General features: G+C 38.9%; 1 protein-coding gene across 1 annotated transcript; it reads left to right on the top strand.

The window, feature by feature from the left end:
- The first annotated feature begins 1,453 nt into the window (after nt 1-1,453).
- LOC141539156 (vomeronasal type-2 receptor 26-like) lies at nt 1,454-25,428 on the top strand. The gene is made up of 6 exons (XM_074261924.1): nt 1,454-1,525; nt 4,411-4,574; nt 7,101-7,392; nt 14,303-14,375; nt 23,161-23,271; nt 24,361-25,428. The coding sequence occupies exons 1-6, from the start codon at nt 1,454-1,456 to the stop codon at nt 25,287-25,289; spliced, it is 1,641 nt and encodes a 546-aa protein (XP_074118025.1). The 3' UTR covers nt 25,290-25,428.
- Nucleotides 25,429-26,227: the final 799 nt, after the last annotated feature.

Here is a 26,227-nt window from a genome sequence, read left to right as displayed (position 1 = left end):
TCCGAGGCCAGATTTGATCTTAGAAAGATGTTTCCCTGACTCCAGGCCAGGGCTCCCACCCCTGCCCCACCCAGCTGCCCCTTCTTCCTTTAGTTCTGTACATGTTACATCTCCCCCAGAGGAAGGTAACCCAGAGGGGGAGGGCTGTCACTTTTACTAGGCGTCTAATAAATGTGTGAGGGGTGAATCGAAGGCCTCTCCAGCTTTTGGGGGGATACACAGAAGGAGTGTCCCAGGAGGAGGAGGCCTCCAGGGCTGGTGAGCTGCTAGAATGGACCCACGTCCCAGGGAGACCCCGAATCCTGGGAAACCCGAGTGTGCAGGGAAAGTCCTGGAGCGTCCGGCTCGCCCCCCGGGCTGCAGTAGTAACTGCCAGGTATAAAGTGCCCACTGTGGGCCGGGTGCTGTGCTGAGCCATTCACAGACATTAACTCATTTACTACTAATCATGATTGTGGCCAGAACTGGGAACAGAGCAAGGGGCTGAGTCAGTGGGATTGACAGAGACAATGGTTCCCTCCTTCAGCCTGGCTCAGGGGGATTAGTCTGACCCTACAAGGAGATGTTGGGCCGGAACCGGAAACAAGGCCCTGAGTGGGACTGAGGAGACAGTGGTTAAACCCAGGTCAGCATTGATTTAATCCTACAACAAAGAATGGTTCCCAGGGGTGTCATGACAGGGGTGTGCTCAGTGTGGGGCACAGAAGGACGAGCTCTCAGGCCCAGAAGAGACAAGCACCAGAAGCTCTCGGGGCAGGGACAGATTCATCCCATCGTCCTCCTTGGTGGTGGCTGAGGCTGGAGCACAAACCTGTGGAGTCGGGGGGAATCAGAGGCAGAGAAGGAGGTGGGAGCTCAAGCTCTGGGATGGAGGAGAGAGAGAGGCCCCCAGGAAAGCTAACGGGGCCAGGAAAGGAGCCGAGACTTGGAAAGAGACAAATAAGGATTTGGACTTTAACCCCGGCTGCACTTGTGGTGATTACTGAAGTGAAAGGAAGCTCCCAGAGACCCCAAGGAAACCGAAACCAAGAACATTACAAATAATAATAATAATTACTACTGTTTATGGAGCCGGGCCCTGTGCTAAGGGCTTCACAATCACCTCATTTGATCCTCACTGCACCCCCAGGAAGTAGGTGCTATTATTATCCCATTTTACATCAGGGCAAACTGAGTCAATCAGAGGGATTTCCCAGGGTCCCACAGCCAGCAGGTGCCTAAGGCTGCAGTAGGACTCGGTTCTCCCTGGCTCCAGCCTGAGCTCCATGTTCTGCCCCCTTAGCTGCCCCTTTGTTCAGGCCAGGTGCCCCTGGAGCTCCTGACTTAGCCCCTGCCCTCCCCCTTAGCTTGGCTCTCTCTCTTCCCAGAGAACAATAGACTTGGCCAGAACCATGGAGAGCCCTGGGCCCCTCCCCCACAGGCCCCACTGTTCTGCCTGAGGCTGAACTAGATCATGGACCTGGAGCCAGGAGCCCTCCGAGGTCAGGAGTCTGACCCCCTCCTGCTCCAGAAGACACCCAGGGAGGTCAGGGATCTCAGGCAATCACAGAGATCAGCTGGGATCCCCCTGGGGGTAAATGATGGGGGATCAAAGGAGCCTGTGCTGAGAACTCCCTCTGTGCCGGTCAGTGTGAAAATCAAAAGCCACATGGGAGGTTTGGGAGCTCCTGGTCCCCGGTTCTAATGGCAAAGAGGCCCAGAGAGGGGATTGAGCTTCAAGGCCTGGGAAAAGGTGCTCAGGGAGCCCTGGCAAAGCAGGGGCAATGTGGCCTGTTCTTGTGTATTACTCCCATTGATACAGTGACACAGGTCAGATATGGGCGCTCCTGAGGCCCTCGGGAATCCCCATTTGCTTCTGTTTTAGGAGCTGTGATCACTGGGGAGGCAGCGCCCTGAAAGTCCTTCCCTTCCAGGAGGATGATGGGAACATATTAGATGCACCTCAGATGCCTGGTTCTGAGTCCTTGCTGTTGGGCCTTCTCTCTGTGGAAGGAAATGAAGAGCCGTCCTGCTGCCAGTCCCCCTGTGTGTCTCCTGTTCCCTTTTCTAGCCAGGATGGCAGTCGTCTCGTCAGTGTTCTGGATGGGCTGCAATGGTCCCCTCAGAACCTGGAGCATCAGTTCCCCCTTGTCTTTACCAGAAATTCACTCCAATATCCCCAGACAAAAGCAGTTCCTGAGGAGGGTCAAAGTCAAAAGAAACAAAGTTCTGTGGAATTCCCAGAGTTCTCTGCCAGAGGGGGAGGGCTGACTGAAGTCTCCTTGTCCAAAGGGCTCCCAGCAGGATCCCAGATGAATCCACCTGGAAATGAAGTCCTTACAAACCACTGGTCTCTACCACAGCTTCTTTACTCACAAAATGTCCCAGGAAATGTTGTGGTTCTTGTGTGTGTGTGTGTGTGTGTGTGTGTGTGTGTGACTGAAGCCTCCCTCATTCCCCCAATATCCTCTGTGAGGAGCATTTTGAGGAGACCCCACACAGGAGTCATAATGAAGCTTTGTTTTAACATTATTTTTTCCCTCAGATTATTCCAAAGTGGGAAGAACAAGCCCCAGAGAGGACCCTGACCTCCCCATGTGGAGGGGCAAGTTCCCTGAAGGTCCAAGAGTGGATCTTCCATTGGAAGGGACTCAGATTGGACAGGGACAGTTAAGTGACAGGAGGCAAGTTCTAATCTGGCCTCAGGCATTTACTGGGACCACTTTGTGACCCAAGGCAAGTCCTTCACCTCATTTCCCTCAGTTACTTCATCAGTCAAAGGCCTTGGAGGGGGAGCGGCAAAGCCCTCTAGGGAAACCTCAAGATGGGGTCACTGAGGATTAGACCTGACCAAAAGGACTGAACCTTGCAGGGCCCATTTCCTGGATCTAGAGAAGGAAGGGACCAACCTAGCATCACAAGGTCTCTGAGGTCTCTTCTGACTATATGCTCCTTTATCTTGTTATAGGTAATCAAGTGGGGAAGATGGCCTGGGATCACATAGCAAAGGCAGATTTACCAAAGTAGTTTGTATTTGATTCTCTTCATTTTTCATCCTCAGCTCTGACTGGTTTTCGCTGCCAGGAGCAGCATCCCCTCCCCCCAGGACTAAACTGATTTCCTGAAGTGGAATCACTGAGCAATATGTCCCCATCTCATGCACCCGGGGGCCTCTCCCTCAGATTGGAGGCTGAAGGATGGAGCCACAAGCTCTGCTCCAAAGGCTTTCTGACTGCAGGAGCTCCCCTGTGACCTTCTCTAAGGGCAGTGGTTGGGAGTAGGAGGGAATTAGCTTTTGGGTAAAACCTCAGGATTGTTCTGCTCCATATTGTGTAAGGGCAGGCAAGTCATTCTAATCCCCTGGGAGTCATTTCCTCATCTGTAAAGTCGAGATTTCATGAAAGATTTGCTGCAAATGTCTCTGGGACTTCAGAAGTCTTTGCTCCCACCGCCCAAAGTGCAAAGGTGAAGCTGAAGATCCTGTGATATTAATCTCAGGTGGGGAAGATGGGCCTGCAGGTGTCTTTGTTCTCCTTGTTGGAGAGAGGAAATCTGTCCTCAAAATCCTGGACTGAGGAACCTCTGAGGCTCCTTTCATCTCTAACAGAGGGATGTTACAATCCTACAGAAAGAGTAAGACCCACTAGCAGAGGAAAACTCTGAGCACCAGACTTTCTATAATGACTTTTCCAAATGGATTTCACTGCGCCCTGAGCCTGGGACCTGGCTCACGTGGACCCTGATGCAGGGAACTTATGAGCATCAAGGCTACAACTTTACTGACTTTTAGGAAAATTATGATCTCTGAAGGATTTAATAAATCTTGTGATCTACAATGGAATATTTCATGAGGTTTCTCCATCACAGGCTGAAGTCAGGTCACAAAACTATTTTCCAACAAAAGGCACGTCTGGGATGGAGCCTGACTTGGCACAAGGACAGAAAGGTCAAAATATAATTTTGCACTTATGATTTCCCTGGATGCAGGGACTCAGCTGGAGATGCCCCAGGCAGGCTGGTCCCCAGAATTCTTCTGAGACTGAGACTTCTCTGAGGAAAATCGAGTAAGACGAATGGACCCAATAACTATCTAAAAATAACTGTACGTGGAGACAGAGAAAAAGTATATAATGGTCCCTCATCTTACACCTTTGTCCTTGTCTTGCACATGGACCTGACTAATATCCCACTGTTTCCTCCAGTGTGACCTGGACATCAGAGCCCGGGCTTCTATACATAGACAGGCCGTGTCTGGTGCTGACAAGTTCCTCCTCAGTCCCTGACTCAAGCAGCTGACTTGGCTGGAGCATGAGGAGTTGCTCCATTGCCTCAGAGTTAAAACTTTGCTTACTGTTCAGGGAGATGTGGCCCCATATTGTGAGAAGCATTTCTCACCTCGTTTCTTCCCTTGCTGTGTCTCTGCTGCTGCAGCTTCCAGGGTCTGGGCAGGACTGCTATGAGGATCAACCCATGCGTTACATCCCTGGAGATGTGGAGATCGGCTTCTTTCTCCCCCTACAGTCACCTGAAGTGAGCAATGTCACAGGAGCAGAGCGGTTTCAGAGGCCTCCTAACAAGGCTTGTAGGCCTTACACGTAAGTGTCTCTCTCTGCCTGTGCTTATTTCCACTACTAGGATGCAAGAAAAGTCCTCATTGCTCAGCATGAGTTGGGGTGCTCTCCCCTCTCCCTGTCTCGTCATGTTTGTATCTTCTTGGCAGCTTCCATTGTGTCTCCTTAACATCAGAGTTGAAGAAAGCAAACCCCTCTCCCCTCCTTTCCCCTTCCCATTTCCTATCAAACAGGTCATCCCCAGGCCACTCAGTCCTTACCAGGGTCAGTGTTTTCTCTCCCTCCCTTCCAGGTCATCCTGACTTCATGGAAATAGTGTAGGGTTAATGGCCTGAAGCAGCAGAAGTACTTGGGCCGTGCTGCCTTTCTATGCTAGGACAGAGTTCTTGCTGAGTGTACAGATCCTGAGCTAGGGGAAATCTGCCCCTTTCACAGGAAGGAAAGCTGTGTCTCTTCTCCAGCTTTGCCTACCTGACAAGAGAGCACCCCTTGTTAGGAAGTCATGGGACCCCTCCTTCAGGAAATTTAGGGTTAGGGATAATTCTACTCCTCCCACCTCATTTGTGCATTGGAAACATGAGCTTATGTTACTCCTTCCTGTGGGTAAATGAATTTATCACTGTTTTCTATTCTTTTTGGAAGAAGTAATGTTGTCATGAAGGTCAGTGTGTCCTAACTTAGGGAATCTCAAAGGTACTGAATAAATTAGGCCTGATGGAGTCGGAAACTGAGGGATGGGAAATTTGACTTTATTTGGAAAAGACAGAATTGTGCAGGATGGAGCTCTAGCAAGTTCTCAGCCTTGCAAATGCCTTTATGAAATGCCTGTTCCCTCTCAGGGATGTTTAGAGAATTCTGTTTCTCGAGGTAGTGTGAGAGGGGCTTCTTTTCATTTCTCAAGCTAACTCTTCCTGAACCCGATGAACCCGGGACAGATGGTGTTTATTTACTTTCTGGGATTTTGACAAACATCCTGACCTTTGTGCTGCTTGCATAGCTCTTAGTTTTATGCATTATCACAATCAACTCTCTTTGCAAATCCCTCCTTTCTATAGCAGGATCTCAGTATACAGGCATGCAACACTCAAATATAACCGTTTGCAAATCTGTGCTGTTGCAAAAAAAATTCAGACTCCTCCACCGATTTATGGATCATTTCCCTCTGTTACATCAGAGAAGTTCATTGGCTCTTTACTGTATGTTCTGCTGGTTGAAGACAAACCATATGTTTCACTGAATGGTTCCTTGGCAGATAAAAGTTCTTTTCTGAAGCTTGTTGTAGTCTTATGTTATTATTTAATCCCTCTGGACTCTCTTTTCATTTGTACTTTTCTTTCTACATATAAATAAAAATTCTCTACAAATCAATATTAATAAATTATAAACATTTCATTGCAGTTGTGTATATTTTTGTCTAAGAAACAAGGCCATTAAATGATATGAATTATTGGTTATCCCTTTAATGCTTTAGTATCCTTGTTTTTGTTCTATTTGTTGTTCAGCATTTGGAAAAGTGGGAAGTTTGACCTAGAGGGGAAGTGTCCCCACCCATTGGTGATACATTAAACAAAAATCCTGTTCTAAATTAAATGTCCTTTTATGTTTTATGAATTATTTAATTTTTACCTTGAGAACTGCAGCCACGGAGAAGGCAAGGACTCCATACTGTCAACATCCATGATAATTGGATGGAAATTGAATATAAGTGAGTGTAATGTCACGCTAACCTTCTCCACCCATTAAAACAAGCCCAAAGTGTCTGAGAGGTACTCGCTATTAACAATATTGTACAAGGTTTGGCCAGTTTTTAAACATGGCCTAAAATAATAAAGCTATAGGTTTTTGCTATTGGGCTCCTGGTTGAAGATCTGGTAATAAATCAAAATCTTAGAACTGATTTTTCTTCTCAGATCATGAGAGAAAAGAAAAAAGTAAGGAGAGAGAAAAGATAAACCAGGAACTCATTTTATAGGAGATATTAGATAGGATCTGCGGCACATTGTGTTCTCACACCTATTGGAATTTAGGTGTGTAATTTCCTCCTTTTTTAAAGGACCTCTTTGCCAAATACTCAGATACCAAAATATCCTCAATTTTCATAGACAATGATGATGTCTATGAAATCTTCCCTTATTTCTTCAGGGAAATATGGTCTTACTGTACAGTGTCCATATATATCAGTGACTCTAACCAATCTAATTACTCTTTTTCCACCTTGCATCACAGTATCTTATTTCTCCCTCCCATTATACTCTAAGGTTTCTAGAAGCAACAAGTATCCATGTCTTCTTGTGGAATCAGTGAATGATGCAAGCAAGCAGAGTTTCATTAGGACATAAAACCAGTAGTCCTCATGCATTAAGAAATTACCAAAAAAAGAATACTGGAACAATGTGTATGGAAAGAGGTTATTTTTAATTCAAATGGAAGGAGCTAAACAGCTATTGCAGTTCTTACTTGTGTCTGATTGTTGGGAAAGTCCCTCTTCTAAAATGAATTCTGTGTGAAGTTTGCATCAATGTTCTATAACATTTACCATTAATTCACCAGATATATTGAAAAAAATTACCAGCAACTCTTCATGGCTGCCTTCACCCTTCATGAGATTAACAGGAATCCCAATTTGTTGCCAAACATTTCCCTGGGATACCGTGTGTACAACTCCTATTCCAGTGAAGAAAGGACCTTGGAGCACTACCAGTGGTGGCTGTCTGGAACATATCAGCCCCTCCCTAATTACAACTGCAGAGAGCCAGGAAAGATTGTGGCTGCCATTGGAGGAGCCACATCAGCTCTCTCTGTTCAGATGGGGACCCTGCTTGACCTCTACCATTTACCCCAGGTGAATGAGATAGAACCTAATACATTCTCTGTTCTTCTGTACAACCTAGGAGTCACAGCAGTAGTATTGGTGGTAGAAGTAGCAGGAGCAGCAGCAGTAAAATAAAATGCATTTATGTATATCTTTAAAAAATTAAAAAAATGTTTTACAAACGTATTTCTTTTGATCTTCACAACAAACTCATAATGAAGATGTTCTTATAACTTCCATTTACACTGGAGGTTATTGTGACTAAGAAAAGTTAAATTGTTATCATGCAGCTATGATCAACTGGGATATTAATTAAACTAGGTTTTCTTAGATCAGTTTAACTCTCTAGTGACTGAATAAATTCACTCTTGTCATCATCAGGGAAAATGAACAACTCCTGGAAAATCAACCATATTGTAAGTCAAGAAGGCATTTAACCTTCAACCCAAAAAAGGATCTGAAAGCAAAACTAGTTCTATTTGCCCATTATACAGATTAGTTCAGTAATGACTGGAGAAGTTAAAGTGTTTACTGGACATTACACACTTCACTGGTGGAAGAGAACTGATTAAATGTTACCATTCTGGACTTTAAGTTAAATGAACTTTCAGTATTTTATACCTCATTCTATGAACTTCATTCTTCATAATCACTTAGTCCCTCACTATTAGTCCAGAATTTATTGAGATGAGAATTATTTATAAAAGGAAACTGAGCATGAGCACTGATGTATAAGGTGCTTGTTTTAGGCAGCCCTGGGAAGCTTATCCACAGAGCTGTCCTAAGAACTTCATATTTACATTTACGAATGGACAAGAGTTTGAGAATATTATTCACGTTATTAACTTTAATAATGGGCACAGAAGGAGAGCAGAAACATTAGGTGCAAAAAGTGACATTTCAGAAAGCACCTCATCTTTTCCAAACTGAAAAGAGACCTCTCTGAGCACTGTAGTTTAAGCTGGCTGCTTAGTGAACTCTGTCAATGGTCAGTCAAATCAGTGACTGTTTTGTGTATTCAGAAGAAAGAAGAAAATTGGGGATGATTTCATGGAAGAGAAATAATGAAAATTTAGATTGTTTCCTTTAAAGCAAATAGAGATCAGTATTGAATGTGGAAGTATGGATATGAAAAGGTGAAGGACTAGAAGCCTCTCTCCATTTCTATCCACATTCCTTATTTTAAAGCTCTCCTGATTTAATCTAACATTATTTAACTATTGTTTCTTTACAGATACAGATTCAGTTTTTAAGGCTCTTGGAGAAAAAGCAATTGGGATCTTTGTTGTATCACTAACATTAAAATTATAAATAGTCCTGACCATATACTTAGAGAAGAGTAAAAACAAAAACTTCTAAGCTCAAAGAGTATAGGAATTAACTCTAGATGTCCTTGTGGAAACATGACTGAACTGTCTGAGGGAGGGATTCATGAGAAGCCTTCATCTAGAGCCTTTGTTGCCAGATGATATAAACAGCAGGAAGTCTGGTCAAGAGAAGAGGCAATCTCTTCTATTCTGGGATTATTTTTCTTTGATCCTGATCAGACAGAGCATGGCTGGATAAGTTGAATAAGTCTCCTTCACAAAAAGGCAGAATCTTCCCTACTGTGACGTGTGGGTATATATGTGATCCTCAGCTCTGAAATACTATTTGTCATAGAGGATTTGAGTTTTTATCAGCCCTCTTATGCAATCCACGAATATCTGTATTCGTCAGAGACAAATATCCTTGACAGAGATTGTGGTAATGATCATCAAATTTTCAAACAGGCGTTCTGATGTGTCTTAGAGAACAAACAATACATATGAAGTTGTGTCTGATGATAGTTAATGTGGGCTCATCTGTAGAGTAGAGTAATGGGGTATAAAGAGTCATGAATGTCTTACATGGTGTTAAACCATGTTCTCTTTTTCCATAGTTTTCATGTGTATGAGAACTTTAGAGAAGCATTAGACCACTTATGTGCAGTTTAGGACATGTTTCAGCTGTTTTTAATCATTTTACAATTGTATTTATTTATTTTCTTAAATGTTTATAAGCACTTTGTTACTATATCATATTTTATTTTTTCCAATAATAGCATGTCAAAAACAATTTTTTAATATTTTGAGCTCCCCATTCTCTTTCTCTTTCTTCCTTTATGGTGTCCCTACTTAAACTGGTAAGCGTCCAGATATCAGTTATACATGTACAATTATGAAAAATATTTCCAATGCATTCATTTTTGTAAAAGAGAACTCAAAAGAAAGAAATAAAAAACAAGAAAAATAGTATGCTTCATTCAGGATTCAGACAATATCATTTTACAATAGAAATATGTGCATTTGACTTCTAATCTTTAGCCATAGCAAAAAGAACTGCTTAATGAATTTAGTTCAAATTGGTCCTTTCTCACTTTTGTAATAATATTGGTATATAGATTTATCAAAGATATTGCTGGATGGAAGGATATGAACAGTTTTAAAGCCTTTTGATCATCTTTTCAAATTTTTTCTCATAATAACTGGAGCAGATTACAATTCCAACATGTTATGCCCTAGTTTACTATATCCCTTGCAGGATTTTTTATGATTCTCTTTTTCATTATGTTAATCAATCTAATAAGTGGGATGTGGTACTGCAGAATTGTTTCAATTTGCACATCTCTAAAAATAGGGCCTTAGAATTTTTTCATATGCCTGGAGATAACTTTATATTTGAGAAATGAAGTCAATCTACAATACACATTGCAATTCCCTTGCCCAGTTTGCTGCTGAATTTTACCAGAGACCCTTCATACAAAAATTTTCCACGTTTTCTGCTTTCCTTTTATGTTTTTGGGATATTTGTAAATCTGATAGGTGTCTTTTGCTACACCCAACTCGTTTTGAATTGCATTTCTCTAATGTTGAAAAAACATTTTTTGTTTCCTGTTTGTTCTATTTATAGCAATGATACATGAAGAAGAATGAGCTGTCATTATGCTTGAAAAGTCATATTCTTGGACATATTTAGTGATTGGGAGGATGTCAGCTACTCAGCTACATTGTACTGGGGGTGTCTTTCCTGTATCACTCATTTAGATCTCACTAAACTCCTTTAGGAATCTCAGTTTTCTGATTTCATAAAGCCAGAAATACATATACAGGGTCTATTGGAAACCAGTTAGATTTTCTTGTTGAAAATACCACAATTATAACCCATAATGACATCTATAGGTGAATATTATTTTGTCCCAAATTTTAAAAATACACAGTTCTGATCATGTGGTTTTCTTTCATTCACAAAGAAAACCTTGTCTTCAGCCTCAATAATATAGAGCTGGTTTACTCTAGAAATTTGTTCTGGGCCAAAGATCAAATGAAGAAATAATTTATATATTCTGGTTCCCTTGGGAAGCTTAAGGAAGTTTTGTTACTTGAATACCTTCAATAAGTCAGTGTCTTTTTGAGAGCTCACAGAGACTTAGACTTTCAGAGAGAAATTTTCATTTATGATAAACTACAATAAAATCTAAAACTTTCTTCTAACAATAAATATGCCCATTTGACTGTGTATTTTACTTTAGTTCTCTCTGCAGCATCATGCACCTGCTCATCCATATTTTTTTTCTCATCCAGATTACTTACGGTCCATTTGATCTCAGTCTTGCTGACAAAGTCCAGTTTCCTTCCCTCTATCAGATGGCCCACAAATCCTCTTCTCTTCACCAAGGAATTGTCCGCTTATTGGCATATTTTCAATGGAACTGGATAGGTCTGATTGTCTTTGATGATATGAGAGGTGAGGAATTCCTCAAGGAAATGAGAGAGGAAATGAAAAAGAACAGAGTTTGTGTGTCCTTCACAGAGAAGATCCCTCTCAGTGACAGAAAAAACAGGGAGACCTCTGAGGCCTTCAAGTCCAGGATCCTAATTTCAGAAGTCAAAGTCATTGTCATTCATACTGACACAGACTCATTAACAATTATGGGAAACCCACCAGGATTTTCATTTCCAACCAAGAAGGTGTGGATTGCCACATCTCATTTAGACACTACAACCAGAGCCTTGTACCATTATGGTTTCATTTTCCATGCCACTCTCTTCTTTTCACACTTGACTAGTCCAGTACCTGGGTTTGAGAGTTTTATCAGGGCACTTACATCACCTTTAAGTATGAGGAAGAGTTTTATTCAGGCACATATGCCATCACTTTTGAAATGTTCAGAACAACCAGACATCCCTGAGCAAGATTTATATTTACCAAATGCCACCCTGAAACATTTACCTTTTTACCCTGTGGACATGACCACATCTGCCTTGAGTTACAATATCTACAATGCTTTATATGCTGTGGCTTGGGCTCTCCATGAAATACTGATGAAAAAATCTGAGATAAGATCCTTGGGAAATGAAGGATCTGCATTGCCTCATCCATGGCAGGTAATATGGAAAATGTGGCGCTTTTTTAGCTATGATTTTTTGAGTATGTATTTTAGTAAGAAGTGAGACACGGGAGACATAGAAACCTTTGCAATTTCTAATACTATTCTGATTGTATATTCCTCAAAGATTTTATTGTTGGTTTCTAATATTTGTCAAATAGCATATAAAGTTCAAATGAAAGTTCCTTCCTAGAGTCTTAGAGTTGTAAATAATCTTATATTACATATTTCCTATTCAGCTCTGGACTTCTTTTATCAGAAATATTTGAAGGCCCTTTATTTCATTAGGAACCCAATTTTTTTTTTCCTGAAGGACTGAACTTAGGATTTCCAGGCAGGTGATTTTTACTTGTAAGCCAGATCTTTTTTTCTCCAAATTGGGCTGTTCTATGCACTCTGATCTTTCCATTAAGAAGGTGAGGATTCTTTGTTCATCCTCAATGTGGCTTCAATATATAGATGTGTTTCTTTCTGCATCCTTTCACTATTTTCTCCTTCACCTTGGAGGTCTAGAATTGGGCTATAATATCCCTGGTGACGTCCTTTGGGGATCTTTTTCAGTAGATGATCTGTAGCTTTTTTCATCCTCTATTTTCCCTTCAAATTCTGGAATGCAGGAGAAATTTACTTGATACATTCTTGAAATATAGAATCCATGTTCTTTTTGATTGTAGAACTCCAGTCGTCTCATAATGTTAAATGATTTCCCTTCTTTCTCTTTTCCAGGTCAGCATTTTCCATTGTGATACTGCATATTGTTTTTCATTCTTTTTCCTTTTGGTTTTGTCTTTAATTTCTGAAAACATCATTACCTTCTACTTCTTAGTTCTAATTTTTAAGGAAATATTCTCCTCAATGAACCTCTATATTTCCTGTTCAATTTGTTGAATTCTGAATTTTAAGGCTTTTTTCTCTTCTAAGTCTTTTTCTGCTTCCTTTTACATCTCTCTCATTTTTATTAATACTTTTTTCTCTACTTCTCTGACTTCATTTTGAAAATTCATTTAGAACTCTTCTGTGGCTTTAAACCAATTCTTACTGTCTTTGAGGACTTTGGATATAGGAGCTTTGACTTTATTTTCTTCTTAGTATAGATTTTTCATCTTCCTGTTCATCACAGCAATTTTCTGGACCATTTTCGGTTATTTGCCAATTTTCCCAGCCTATTCTTTGATTTTACCTGTGCATTGGAGAAGTGCCCTGTTTCCAGGGTAAAGGGGCCAATGTCCCAAGCTTCAGGAATTTTGTGCAGTTATATTCAGGGATTCTTCTAGGGAGCTGGACGTTTCACTTCTCCTAAGGTTGTCTGATCTTGGAAGAAATCTCTTTATTAATGTCTTAGTCTCTATTCTGTTCTGTGAATCTTGTGTGATAATTGTTAGGATTACCAGGTGAAAACTCAGGTTTTCTGGACAGTGACAAGGTGAGAACTCAGGTTGTCTGGACAGTGACAAGGTGAGAATTCAGGTTGACTGGATAGTTCTCTAGCTCAGACCTTTGGTTCGGGCCTTTAAAGGGAGTTTACACCTTAGGAATTCTAAGAGGAACAAGTTCATTGATGGAAGTATTTCTCCAAGCCCCATTGAGTTCTCACCTGCCTATTCTCTGGGAGGATAAAATAAGGGCAGCATTGGGTCTGAGAGAATTGATTCTGGGCTGAAAGGACAAGAACTGGAGGAGATTCAGAGCTCCCAAGAAACCTGCACACAGAAGGAAAAGATTTTACAGATCTCCTCCCAGAGAAGGATTATGATTGAACAGACGATGAAGACCCTCACAATTCAAGAACTTTACAGATAATTATCTTCCTAACTCTCAAACTGTGAGCCAGGAAGATGTGCTCGATCTGGGTACTGGCAAAACAACCAAGTCATGCCCCAGGGCTTTAAAAGAGACCCCTGTAATACCCTTCTGACAAGCTCTTCAACCCTCTTAACATCTGTGGTACAAGAACTGCTGCAATGACTGCCACTCCTGCAGCCTCTTCAGGTGTTCTTTATTCAGTGGCTAAGGTATTGAGCTCCTGGTTGTCTTTGAATGTCACACAAATGGTTTGATAGTCTATCCTGGAGATGGCAGAAAACCACTGGAGATAATCAAGGATGGGAGTGTCAGGGTCTGGCCTGCACTTCAGAACAATCCCTTCCCAGGCAGGGTGGAAGGTAGAAGAGTAGAGGTTTAGTCAGAGGCAACCAGCAGGAGGATATTGCAATAATCCAGGTGTGAAGTCATGAAGATGTTCCAGTAGCAGAGAACAAGAGGGGAATATATTAGAGAGATTTTGCAAGCAGACCTTGGCAATACATTATATAAATGGGATGATAAACAATGAGGATTTGAGTGTGAAATTGAAACTACAAACCCAGGAGATGCAGGCAACCCTGCAGGTGGCAGAGGTTAATTTCTGTGTCCCAGAAGAAACCCAGATTTGACCCCACCTAAAAATCAGAGCACAAGACTCCATAAATTCTCATGTCCAATTGCCTTTCCTTGAGGTACCGCTTACTGATGAGCATTTCTCTACTCTTTCAGCTGCACTCCTACCTGAAGAACACCCAGTTTAAGAACATTGTTGGTGAGCAGGTGTTTGTGGATGAGAACAGACGTACAGAGGCCCAGTATGCCATTATGAACTATGGATACTTTGATTATTATAATGATCATCTTCTGTACGTGGGGGACTTTATCCCAGAAGCTCAGCCCGGACAAGATTTTACAATTTGTGCAAATGTCATAGTGTGGAACCTGTGGAGTTCAAAGGTCAGAGCATTATTATTAATTTATGCTCCTAAACAGGAAGAAACCTTGACTTATGTGATGTACTCTCCATTGCTGACAGGTGCAGTTGGGTGGAAAAATGGCTAGAATGTAAGACCTGGTTCTCTTTCACTTGTCATAAATTCATACATGTGTCCCCTGTTTTCTATGCAACAATTCTCTTTATCATTTCTTACAGCACTATAATACTTTATTATATTTATGTATATCTACATAAGTATATTGCTAAACACACAGAGAAATTTAGTTGCATATATATATACATATATGCAAAGTTATATGTATGTATTCACACAGATATCTATAAATATAATATGTACTTCAACAAATCTCCAATTTATGGACACCGTTTCATATTCCCATTTTTTGCCATTTCGAAAGCAGGCATAAATATATTTTAATTTGTATTTTTTTCAACTTATCTAGCAAAGAAGGAAAAAACCTTTAACTTTACACAGCACAACATAGAGATTCAATATATAACCATGACTTTCCATTACATATTGTTTACTTTTTTCCTACAAGATGTATCTGTGTATCTATCTATCTATCTATATATCTATTTGTGTGTGTGCTTGGTGTGTGCAAAACAAAAGTATCCATGTTCTATCTCTCTTTGCAGGTAAATTGTTTATACTTTCATCTGTCCTTTGTAATTGATTTTAGAAGGTATAGCACACAAAATGTCTTAGACTTCAAAAGTTTTATTAGAAAACCATTGCTGTTACTTTGCACAATATTTCTTAGTTCAAATCAATTTATTTTTTATTATTTCATGCAAAATTTTCCCTCTTTTTCTAAAATCAACCAGGTCACCATGTCTAATAGCACACCACTATTCTCTCACTATTTTATACACCAAATCTTATTTAGTCACAGTGGATAGAGCACCTACACTGGAGCCAGGGGGACCTGAGTTTACACCCAGTTTGAGACACTGAACACTGCTTAGATGTTTGACTCTAATCAAGTTGCTTAATCCCAATTCATGCACACACACACACACACACACACACACACACACACACACACACACACACACACACACACTCATTCACATATACATTCACTCACAACCAAATAAGACCAAACTCTCTTAGAATTATCTTTTATTATCTAATTGTTGAAATGAATCAAGTCCATCAGAGCTGATCATAATCTTACTCCTCTGTAAAATGTTCTCAGGGTTCTGTTCATTTCACTCAGCATCAGTTTAATTCAATCTTTCTGAAATCATCCTAGTCATTCTTTCTTACAGAACAATAATATTCCAGTAGACTCCTATGCTATAACTTTTTTACCCCTTCCCCACCTGATGGGAATTGACTCAATTTCTATTTCCTGGTCCCTATAAAAAGAGCTGCTCGAAACCTTTTTTCATCTATTTGTTCTTTGCCCTCTTTTATGATCTCTTTGAGACAGATACTCAGTAGAGACTCTGCTGGATAAGAGGATATGCATATTTTCTTAGTCCTTGGAACATCATTGCTCTCAAGAATGGTTGAGTCATTCCAGAACTCCACCAATAATAATTAGCATCCAAGTTTTTCCATATCTCTACCAACATTAATTATTATCTTTTTCTGCCATCTTACTCAATCAGAGAATGTTAGGTTCTCACTAAGTGCTAAGTCGGTACTTGACAATTCTCTAGTTCTGGCCTTTAGTGGGAGTTTTCCTTGTGAATTCCTGGGGAGGAGCTTGCATGCTCAAGAGGAGCAAATTCATTGGTTGAAGTAATTTTCCCCAGAAGTCCTTGTGTTATCCCATGCCCATTCTCTGGGAGGATAAAAGAGGGCGGCACTCAAGATAGGGAGTCTTGTCTGGACCAGACTTGAGGTGGCTCTCTGGAGGGAGAGAAAGAGTCTCTACACCAGGTCAGAATTGGCAGCAGTGAATGACAGTAGATCTCCTCCCAGAGAGTGATTAACAGTCTCTGGAGATGACAGCACATTACAAGAGAAAGTTTCCTTTATTTGGATTTTCATTGTCAATATTGATTTAGAGCAGTAGTCTTCAAACTTTTTAAATAGGGGGCCAGTTCACTGTCCCTCAGACTGTTGGGGGGCTGGACTATAGTAAAAACAAAAGCTCACACTCTGTATCTGCCACTCAGCCCATTTGCCATAACTAGGCCGGCCACACAAACCTGGTCAGAGGGCTTCTTCTGGCCCACGGGTCCTGATTTAGAGCATATTTTCATATGACGAAAAATGGCTTCAATTTTTTCATCTGAAAATAGTTGGTTCATTCTTTTGACCATTTATCAATTGGGGAATGGCTTATATTTTTATAAAACTGACTCATATACATACATAACATATATATGTATATATATATATACATATGTGTACATAGATATATAAATCTATGTATTTATGTATTTGAGAAATGAGACCTTCAAAAGAGAGAGTGCAGTAAAAAAAAAAATCCCCAATCTTACTGGTTCTATTCAAATCTTGGCTATCCTGTTTGTTTGTTTGTTTTTGCGCAGAATGTTTTCCATTTGATTTACTCAAAATTATCTGTTTTGCATGTTTAATGTTCTCCATTTCTTCTTTGGTCATAAATTCCTCCCTTCTCCAAATATCCAAGGGATAGATCAGCCTTTATTCCCATAATTTGCTTATAGTATCAATATTTATGTCTAAATAATGAATCATTTTTTTCTTATCTTAATATAATACTTTAGATGTTGGTTAGTGTCTAGTTTCCAGGTTTCCCAGCACTTTTAGTCAATGAGTGCATTCTTCTCCCAGAACGTGGAGTCTTTCATTTTATCAAACACTAGATTACTATAATTGTTGACAATTCTGCATTGTATACTTATTTTATTCCACTGATCCACTATGCTTTTTGCCAATACCAAATACCTTTGAAAGGTACTGTTATACTGGTTTTATTTCTATAAGTTCTAGACCTTATTTGTTTGCATTTTTCATTATTTCATTAATTCCTGACATTTTGTTTTTCCAGATGAATTTTTTAAATTATTTTTCTGATTCTAAAAAGCAAGGTCTTGGCAGGAGGATTAGAATGGCACTGAATAAGTAGATTAATTAGAATTAACATTTGATTAGATTAGCTTGGCTTACAAATGAGCACTTGATATATTTCTGATTGTTTAGATCTCACTTTATTTGTAGGAAAAGTGTTTTGTAATTCTGTTCCTATTTTTCCTGCCTTTATCTTAACAGACAGACATCCAAATATTTTATATGCCTACCATTATTGTCTTTTTCCTTTCCATACCTTGCTGCTAAGATTTATTGGTAACATATAGAAATACTGATAATATATTTATGTTTATTTTACATCCTGTGGAATTGATAATGTTGTTAATTGTTTCTAGTAGCTTTATAGTTTATTCTCTGGAATTGTATAAATATAACATCATGTTATCTACAAAGTGTGATAGATTTTTTTCCTGCACAAATTACCAGATTCATTCAAAAATTTCTTGTATTCTATTTGCTTAAATTAACACTTCTAGTACATTACTGAATAATAGTGGTGAGAATAGGTAACCCTATCTTATTGTAGATGTGTTGAGCTTATTCTTATAAACATATAATATTTGCTGAAAGGTTTAGCTAGATGCTATTTATAATATTTAAAAGAACTCCATTTATCCCTATGCTCTCTAGTGTTTTTAATAAAAAATAGATGTTCTATTTTCCCAAATAATTTCTATGCATGGATTGAGATAATTGTATGACATCTGTTACTTTGGTTTTCGATATAGAGAGTTATGTTGATAGTTTTCCTTATACTGAGCCAGCCTTGCATTTCAGATATAAATCCCAGGTGGGCATAATGTATTATGTTTCATGACAAGCTACTAGAATCTCTTTTCCCTAGGTTTTTGCATCAATATTAATTAGGGAAATAGGTTTATAATTTTCTCTTTCTATTTTGGCGTTTTTTTTTTGTTTCCACATCAATACAATTTCTATGTCATAAAAGAAATTTGGAAGGACACCTTCTTAAATAATTTTTTCCAAATTGTTTACATAATATTAGAATTCAATGTTCTTTAAATGATGAAGAAAATTCACTTGTTCAGGAAATTTTTTTGAGGGGATTGACTTAACTGATTTTCAAATTATATTTTCTAAAATGAACCTCTTTAATTATGTTATTTCCTTTTCTATTATTCAGGATGAGCTATATTTTTCTAAGGATTCATTCATATCATTTAGATTCATGTCATTTCTATTAGCAAAACTTTGGAAAAATTGTTCCTAATTTTTGCTTAAATTTCTACTTCGTTCATGATAAGTTCATGCTGTTCATGATTCATACTTGATTCCCTTCTTTACTTTTTCTAATCATATTAACCAAAATTTAATCTATATTGTTGTGTTTTTTTCATAAAACTCAAATCTCAATTTTATTATTAATTCAAGTTTCCTCCCTTTCAATTGTATCAATGTCTAATTTAATTTTCAGAATTTCTATTATTTAATTGGAAATATTTAACTTGTTCTAGCTCTATCTTTTTTACTTGAACTCCCAGTTCGTTGGTCTCCTCTTTATCTATGTTATCCACAAGAACGTTTAGAGACATAAATTTTCACCACTTACTGTTTGGCTGCAATCCATAATTATTGGCATGCCATCTTATTATTGACATTTTCTTGGAAGAAATTATCGACTTTTCTATCATCTGTTGTTAGACTTACTCATTATTAATGATTGAATTATTTACTTTCTAATTAATTTTGGGTCTACTTTTCCATGGTCATTTATTAGAAGTATTTTTATTGCATCATGATCTGAAAAGCATACATTTTGCACATCTGTCTTTCTATATTTGATTCAGAGGATCTTATGCTCTAAGAAGTGGTCAGTTTTTGTAGAAGTGCTATGTTCCACTGAGAAAAAGGTCTATTCTGCTCTCTCCCTTTTCAATAGTCTTCAGAGATCTATCTTACCTAATTTTCTAAAATTCTATTCACCTTCTAAACTTCTTTCTTGTTTACTTTGTGGTTTGATTTATCTACTACTTACTATTTTGTAATTACTATTTTGTCGATCCTGGTTCTATTTTCCACATCATTAGTTTCTTCAGTGAAATATTTTATATTTTCTTCAAAATTTTCACTTAATTTTTACTTTTGTTTCATTGATTTTATTTGTCTACTTGAGTCATTCGTTTCCATCTGTCAGATTCTAAGTTTTAGTAACTACATTTTTTTTCCATCAGTGTTTCATCTTCTTTTGCATTTGGCCAATTATACAAATGCCCATGGACATGGAAATGGAAATTTTGTTGCATGGCTTTTAAAAAATTTCTCTAATTTTATTTTTAAGTAGTTATTTTCTTTTTCAATTTGCTCAAATTGATTTTCATTTTTTTAACAATCTTTTTAATTATAGCTTTTTATACACAAGACATATGTGTGGGTAATTTTTCAACACTGACCCTTGCAAAACCTTCTATTCCAACTTGTCCCGTCCTTTCCCCTACTCTCTCCTCTATATGGCAGGTAGACCAATACATGTTAAATATGTTTTTGTTTGTTTGTTTGTTTTTTGAGGCTGTGGTTAAGTGACTTGCCCAGGGTCACACAGCTAGGAAGTGTTAAGTGGCTGAGACCAGATTTGAACTCTGGTCCTCCTGAATTCAGGGCTGGTGCTCTATCCACTGTGCTACCTAGCTGCCCCACATGTTAAATATGTTAAAGTATATGTATTTAACATATGCAATACATATATATATATATATATATATATATATATATATATAAATACACACACACGCATATATATATATACATATACATATACATATACATAAAAGGATCGTAAAAGAGAGCTAGAAAAAATGGGGAAAGGAAAGCTTTGCAATAGGTTCAGGATAACATATGTAGCTCATTAAAAGATGGAGTAGAAAAAGAAATCAACTCCCTGAAAAACAGAATTGTGAAATGGAAAAGAAAAACAACTCCCAGGAAAACAGAATCTGTGAATTGGAAAAAGTAAACAATTCCAAAGAAAAGAGAATTTGTGAACTGGAAAAAGAAAATAATTCTTTTTAAAAAACTTTGCAAATTGGGGAAAAATTTCATAAAACAATACAACTCACTAAAAAACTCAATTGGACAAATACAAAAAGAAATAAAAAAGTGAATGAAGAAAATCATGCTATGGAATATTATTGTTCTGTAAGAAATTACCAGCAGGATGATTTCAGAGAAGCCTGAAGAGACTTACAAGAACCGATGCTAAGTGAAATGAGCAGAACAAGGAGATCATTGTATACTTCACCAACAATACTATATTATGATCAATTCTGTTGGACATTGATCTCTTCAACAATGAGAAGATCCAAATCTCTTCCAATGAACAGAAGCAACTACATCCAGAGAAAGAACACTGGGAAATTAATATGGACCATGACATTTCTGCTTTTTCTATTATTGTTTGCTTGCATTTTTGTTTTTTTCTCTCAGATTATATTTACCTATGTGGTAGGGACTAGATCAGATCCACCTTTAGATCTAGAGCCAACCTGATTTTGGCTTCCACAGGGTCTGAAATCTGCTCTCTTTCCCTATAGAAGTTATCAACACTTAGTTAAAGCTTGCATTGCCTTTTTGCTCATTTTAAGAAAAAAACACAAAAGCTACAGTCTACTTATGGGGGGCAGTGTCTTATGTTCAAGCTGCCTCTGCAGACAATAGGAAGTGGCAATGAAGCTGCCTTGAGATTAGCCATTGTGCTGAAATCAGGGGCAGAGGGAAGGCAGTATCTGCACTGGGAGCAGTGACTGTGGCTGCACTTGGATCATTGTGAGTCACTCCATTTGTTGGGTTGTTGGCCAGGTCTCTAGAGACTCCAGCATTTTGGGGTTATGGCCTTTACCCCTGTGTTTATAGCTTCTCTGCTGATCTACTGGCTTGCTGCCAGGGCAGAGTGGCAGCCACTGTGCTAAAGTGCTCCCCCCAGATTTTCCACCAGCAGAGACCACACCCCGCCCCTTTCCAGTCTGCTCAGCATGAGCTGTTTCTTGTGGTCTCACTGCCTGCCTGAGGTCTGTGCCTGGCCTAACCCCAGTCTGTCCCCATGCACGAGCAAAACAGATCTTTTCTGGAGAATTTTGAGAATATTTTCAGTTGGCAATATGTTGTACACCCAATATCCACAGGTTCTGACAGTCAAGCACTAATTCTGAGGCTGAATTTTGTTAAAATTGATTCAGGGTAAAGGAGAGCTTAGGAAGACTCATGTGTTCTCTCCAGCATCTTGTTACCCCCCCAACCAAATTGATTTTTAAGAAATAATTAATTTCTATATATTTTTATTTTTGCCAAATTCGTTTTTAAAAGAGTTGTTTCTTCTAGACATTTCCATATTTCCTCTTCCAAGCTTAGGTTTTTATTTTCGCCATCATTTTCTTTCATAATTCTCATTCCTGCACATTTTTTCTGTCATCTCTTTTTTAAGATATTTTTTGAGCTTTTTCAGGAGAGCCTTTTGAGCTTGACAAGAGTTCATATTCACCCTGAGATTTTATTCATAGGCATTTTCTCATTGTTACCCTCTTCCAGTCTTCTATTATGATCTTCCCTGACTGATATCTCTTTATGATCAGAACTTTTTTTTTTGCTCCTCTTTTCACTTTTAAAATTTGAGCTCTGTTGCTTGGAGACACAAGAGATAGCCTAAAGCTTCTTTTGCAGAATAACAGGGGTCTCTCATTGACTATGTGGGGCCAATGGTGCTGCAAGCTTTGCCACTGGGCTGGCTTACTGAGGTTCACTGACTCCCAGGTACTCTTCTATGTTTGCCCTGGATGTCTCACAGCTGAACTGCGGATGTACTGGCTTTCTGGATGATGACACAGTAATCACTATTGCTGTACTTTGGCTAAGTGACTCACACTAAATTCCCAATGCTGGACTTCTCCAGGCTGTCCTAGATGTACCCTACCTCTGCTGGGCCGTGATGCACCCTCTGTTGTCCACAAAAGCCTGTCTTCAAGGTATATCTGAAGCTCAAAAATTACATTGCAAATGTTTCTGGGTTCTGTCATCGGGCACTTGTTCTGCCAAAAGTGTACACCACTCCTTCACCAATTCCTTCAATTTCTCTTTCATCATCTATTATTGAAGAAAACATTTCCAGTACAATATTGCATAATAATGGTGTTAATGGGCACCCTTGTTTAACCCTTGACTATATTAGGAATACTTCTAGGCATTTAACATTCACATTACTTTGGGAACAGCACTTGCAGTACAATGGCCACCCCCAAGAAGAAGCTTCAAGATCTTTTTTGGGATCTCTCCCACATCTATGACTGAGACAAGGGAAGTCATCTTCTCTATAATTGGCCAACATATGGACTATCTTTAAATGATCAGGGTGTGAAATACATTTTTATCAATGGTTCTATAGGAAAAGGTTTGTCACTGAGTGTTGCAGAAGAGTGGGTGACAAATGGAAAGAATAAGTTGGATCATGGCATAATTCAAATACACTTTTAATTCTGTATCTGTAGACGTGGTTCTCAATCAGCTGCATTTTTCTTCAGAAACATAAATAGCTATCAGTTAAAAATGTTTATTCTCATCTCCTGTCACTAACTTAGGTTCCCTCTGCAGTATGTAGCGCCAGTTGTCCTGCTGGATTCAGGAAGTTGCCTTTGGAGGGGAAGCCACCTTGTTGCTTCAGCTGCTCCCCATGCTCAGAAGGAGAAATCTCCAGTCATAGGGGTGAGTTACTGCAAGGAACCCTAGCTCCTGGTAATTTGTGTCAGAGCTCGCAAGTCTCTTTGGGTCTTCCCTGCAGATGTGACAGAGCAATAAAAGAGTTGTGAAACTCACAAAAAAGAGGGAGAAACAATGAGGAGAAAAATGTTTTTAAGGAAACAGAATGCTGAAAGCAAGTATGGATCTGGTGTGTCACTGAAGCATTCTAGATACTAATTTCAGATCTCATGGACCTGAAAGGTAGGGTGAAAATAAGGTGAATCCGATATTTGAAATACTAGTAAAAAAAATCCAATAGAGGATCCAAAGAGAATTTTTCTTTTAATTAATTGATGAAATGAAGGGATTAAAGGGTTACCTTTTCATTGTTGAATATATCCTGGAAATGGTTCATTTCTCTTGGGATTTTGAAAAGGAGGAATTCCAAAACAAAAGAAACATGTTTTCTGTAAGAAACTTGCCAAATATTTAGTAAGTCATTATTCAATCAATCAATCAATAGTCATTTAGTATGAGAAGAACTTGGTCATAAATAATGGGACAGAGTGATAAAGAGGAGGTGAATCCTTCATTAAGGAAGATACTATTTCAACAGAGGAGACAAAAAGACACGCACTATATCTAACAAGAAAATGTTTAAAAATTCATATAAATTCAACAATAGTAATTGTTGAAAGATCTAAAATGGGAGGTGGAAAGAATGAGGAAGTATTGATACAGGCACCTCTTTAACTTGATTTGTTGCCCAATACAACACAGGCAAAATCTGGATGTTTGATGCTAAAGGTCTCCACTGTCTAAGCTTACTGTCCTTACTGATTACATTAAGAAGAAAAGGTGGCATCACTTATGTAAAATGAATAAAGAGAACTTGAACCAAAGCCAACCAGTGATCAAGGGCAAGAATAGTTTTGATCTGACCAGTATACCAAGTAAGTTACCAGTGACTGTGTCATCCCAGTAAAGAGAGAATGGGGTTTTGTGTTCTATGGAAGCAGAAGGACTTGCTGCAGCTCTCCTGAGTATTTCGTACTGTGGGAATGAAGAGAAATATTTTAATCTAAACTTTATGTTCTTGTTTGTCTCCTGCAGATGCTGAGCAGTGTCAGAAGTGCCCAGAGGATGAATATTCCAATGAGCAGAGAGATCACTGCCTCCCCAAGACTGTGACGTTCCTGGATGTGAATGACCCTTGGGGGAAGGCAGTGACAGCTGTAGCTCTTTCACTCTCATTGCTCACTGCCCTGGTTCTATGGGTCTTTGTGAAATTCCAAGACACTCCCATAGTCCAAGCCAATAACAGGAACCTCAGCTACCTGCTCCTCACCTCCCTTTCCTTCTGCTTCCTCTGCTCCTTGCTCTTTGTGGGCCGTCCCACCACTGCTTCCTGCCTTTTCCGACAAACAGTATTTGCAGTTGTGTTCACAGTGGCTGTTTCCTCCATTTTGGCCAAAACTATCATAGTGGTTCTGGCTTTCAGGGTTACAAGGCCAGGGAGCAGGATGAGGATATTCCTTCATCCTAGAGTGCCCTACTGTGTTGTTCTCATCTGCTCCGGAATTCAAGGGCTCTTCTGTGCCATCTGGTTGGGGAACTCTCCCCCCTTTCCAGAAGCAGACACACACTCTGAATCCCACCACATCATCCTCACATGTAATGAGGGCTCCACCTTTGCATTTTACTGTGTTCTGGGCTACATGGGCTTTCTGGCCCTGGGCAGCTTCACCATAGCCTTCCTGGCCAGGAACCTGCCTGATGCCTTCAATGAAGCCAAGTTCATCACTTTCAGCATGCTGGTGTTTTGCAGTGTCTGGATCTCTTTCCTCCCCACATATCAGAGCTCCAAAGGGAAAGCCGTCATGATTGTGGAGATCTTCTCCATCTTGGCCTCCAGCGCTGGGTTACTGGGCTGCATTTTTATTCCCAAATGTCTTGTGATTCTCCTGACATCATGGGAAAATACCATAAAACTGAACAAGGATCAAAGGCCTTCCAGGAGCAAGGATTTTTCTTTTTTTTAAATTTGATATCTTTATTTGCCCCAGTTTAAAGTAAAACACTAATTTTATCTTTATTTTTAAAGCTTTGACTTTCACATTCTCTCCTTTCTTCCCCAAGCTCAGAAGCATCGAGCTTCCACATGTGCAGGTACATAAAATATTTTATAAATGTCATGATGCCTACATGCATCATTCCTTGACTTAATAAAAAAAACCCTTAAATATATATATATATATATACATATATATATATATATATATATATATATATATATATATATATATATATATATATATTTGCAGGTGACCAGTCTGCTATATTGCTTGACTTTGTACACATTATCTTTTAGTTTTCATATTTTCATGTATATCTTTCCGGATTTTTCTGGTCATTATACCTAGAGAATCATCAAAGTATTCCATCACAATTACATACCACAATTTCTTCAATCATTCTGCATATGATGGGAATTCTCTCAATTTCCAATTCTTTCCCCAAGAAAAAAAGTGACATCCAGATTTTTGTACATATATTTCCTTTTCCTTTTTTCTTAATCCCTTTTGGGTTTCAAGCCATGTTAGTTTTAGGTGGATGAATTTGCCTAATTTTATGGCCTTTCAACATAGATCATATATTTTTATCAATATCAATTGGGGATTGGCTCATGTTTTAATATATTTCATTCCTTTATCTATACATTTGAGAAGAGCTGCTACATCAATGAAAGTTGCTTCAAAATTGTTTTTACAATGACTGTTGCTAACTGTATTTCTCCCATTAATTCCATTTTTTTCAATTTATCCCTCATCAAAGGAGTTTACTTCTCACCACACTTTTCACAATATCCCTTCTTTTCTCAGCCTACCCCCTTCTCATATTCATTTTTCCTCCTACTATCTTGCAAAATAATATGGATTTCTATAGCTATGTTGAGTGTGTATGTTATTTCTTCTTACAG

The sequence above is a fragment of the Sminthopsis crassicaudata genome, chromosome 1, assembly GCF_048593235.1.
Source record: "Sminthopsis crassicaudata isolate SCR6 chromosome 1, ASM4859323v1, whole genome shotgun sequence".
In the NCBI taxonomy this organism is placed as follows: Eukaryota; Metazoa; Chordata; class Mammalia; order Dasyuromorphia; family Dasyuridae; genus Sminthopsis; species Sminthopsis crassicaudata.
This window is presented reverse-complemented; position numbering and strand designations above follow the sequence as displayed.

Coding starts and splice junctions, on each gene's coding strand:
- LOC141539156 (XM_074261924.1), top strand. CDS start 1,454: ATGGACCTGGAGCCAGGAGCCCTCCGAGGTCAGGAGTCTGACCCCCTC. Junction 1,526..4,410: donor TCCAGAAGACACCCAGGGAG/GTCAGGGATCTC, acceptor CTGCTGCTGCAG/CTTCCAGGGTCTGGGCAGGA. Junction 7,393..14,302: donor ACCTCTACCATTTACCCCAG/GTGAATGAGATA, acceptor CTACTCTTTCAG/CTGCACTCCTACCTGAAGAA.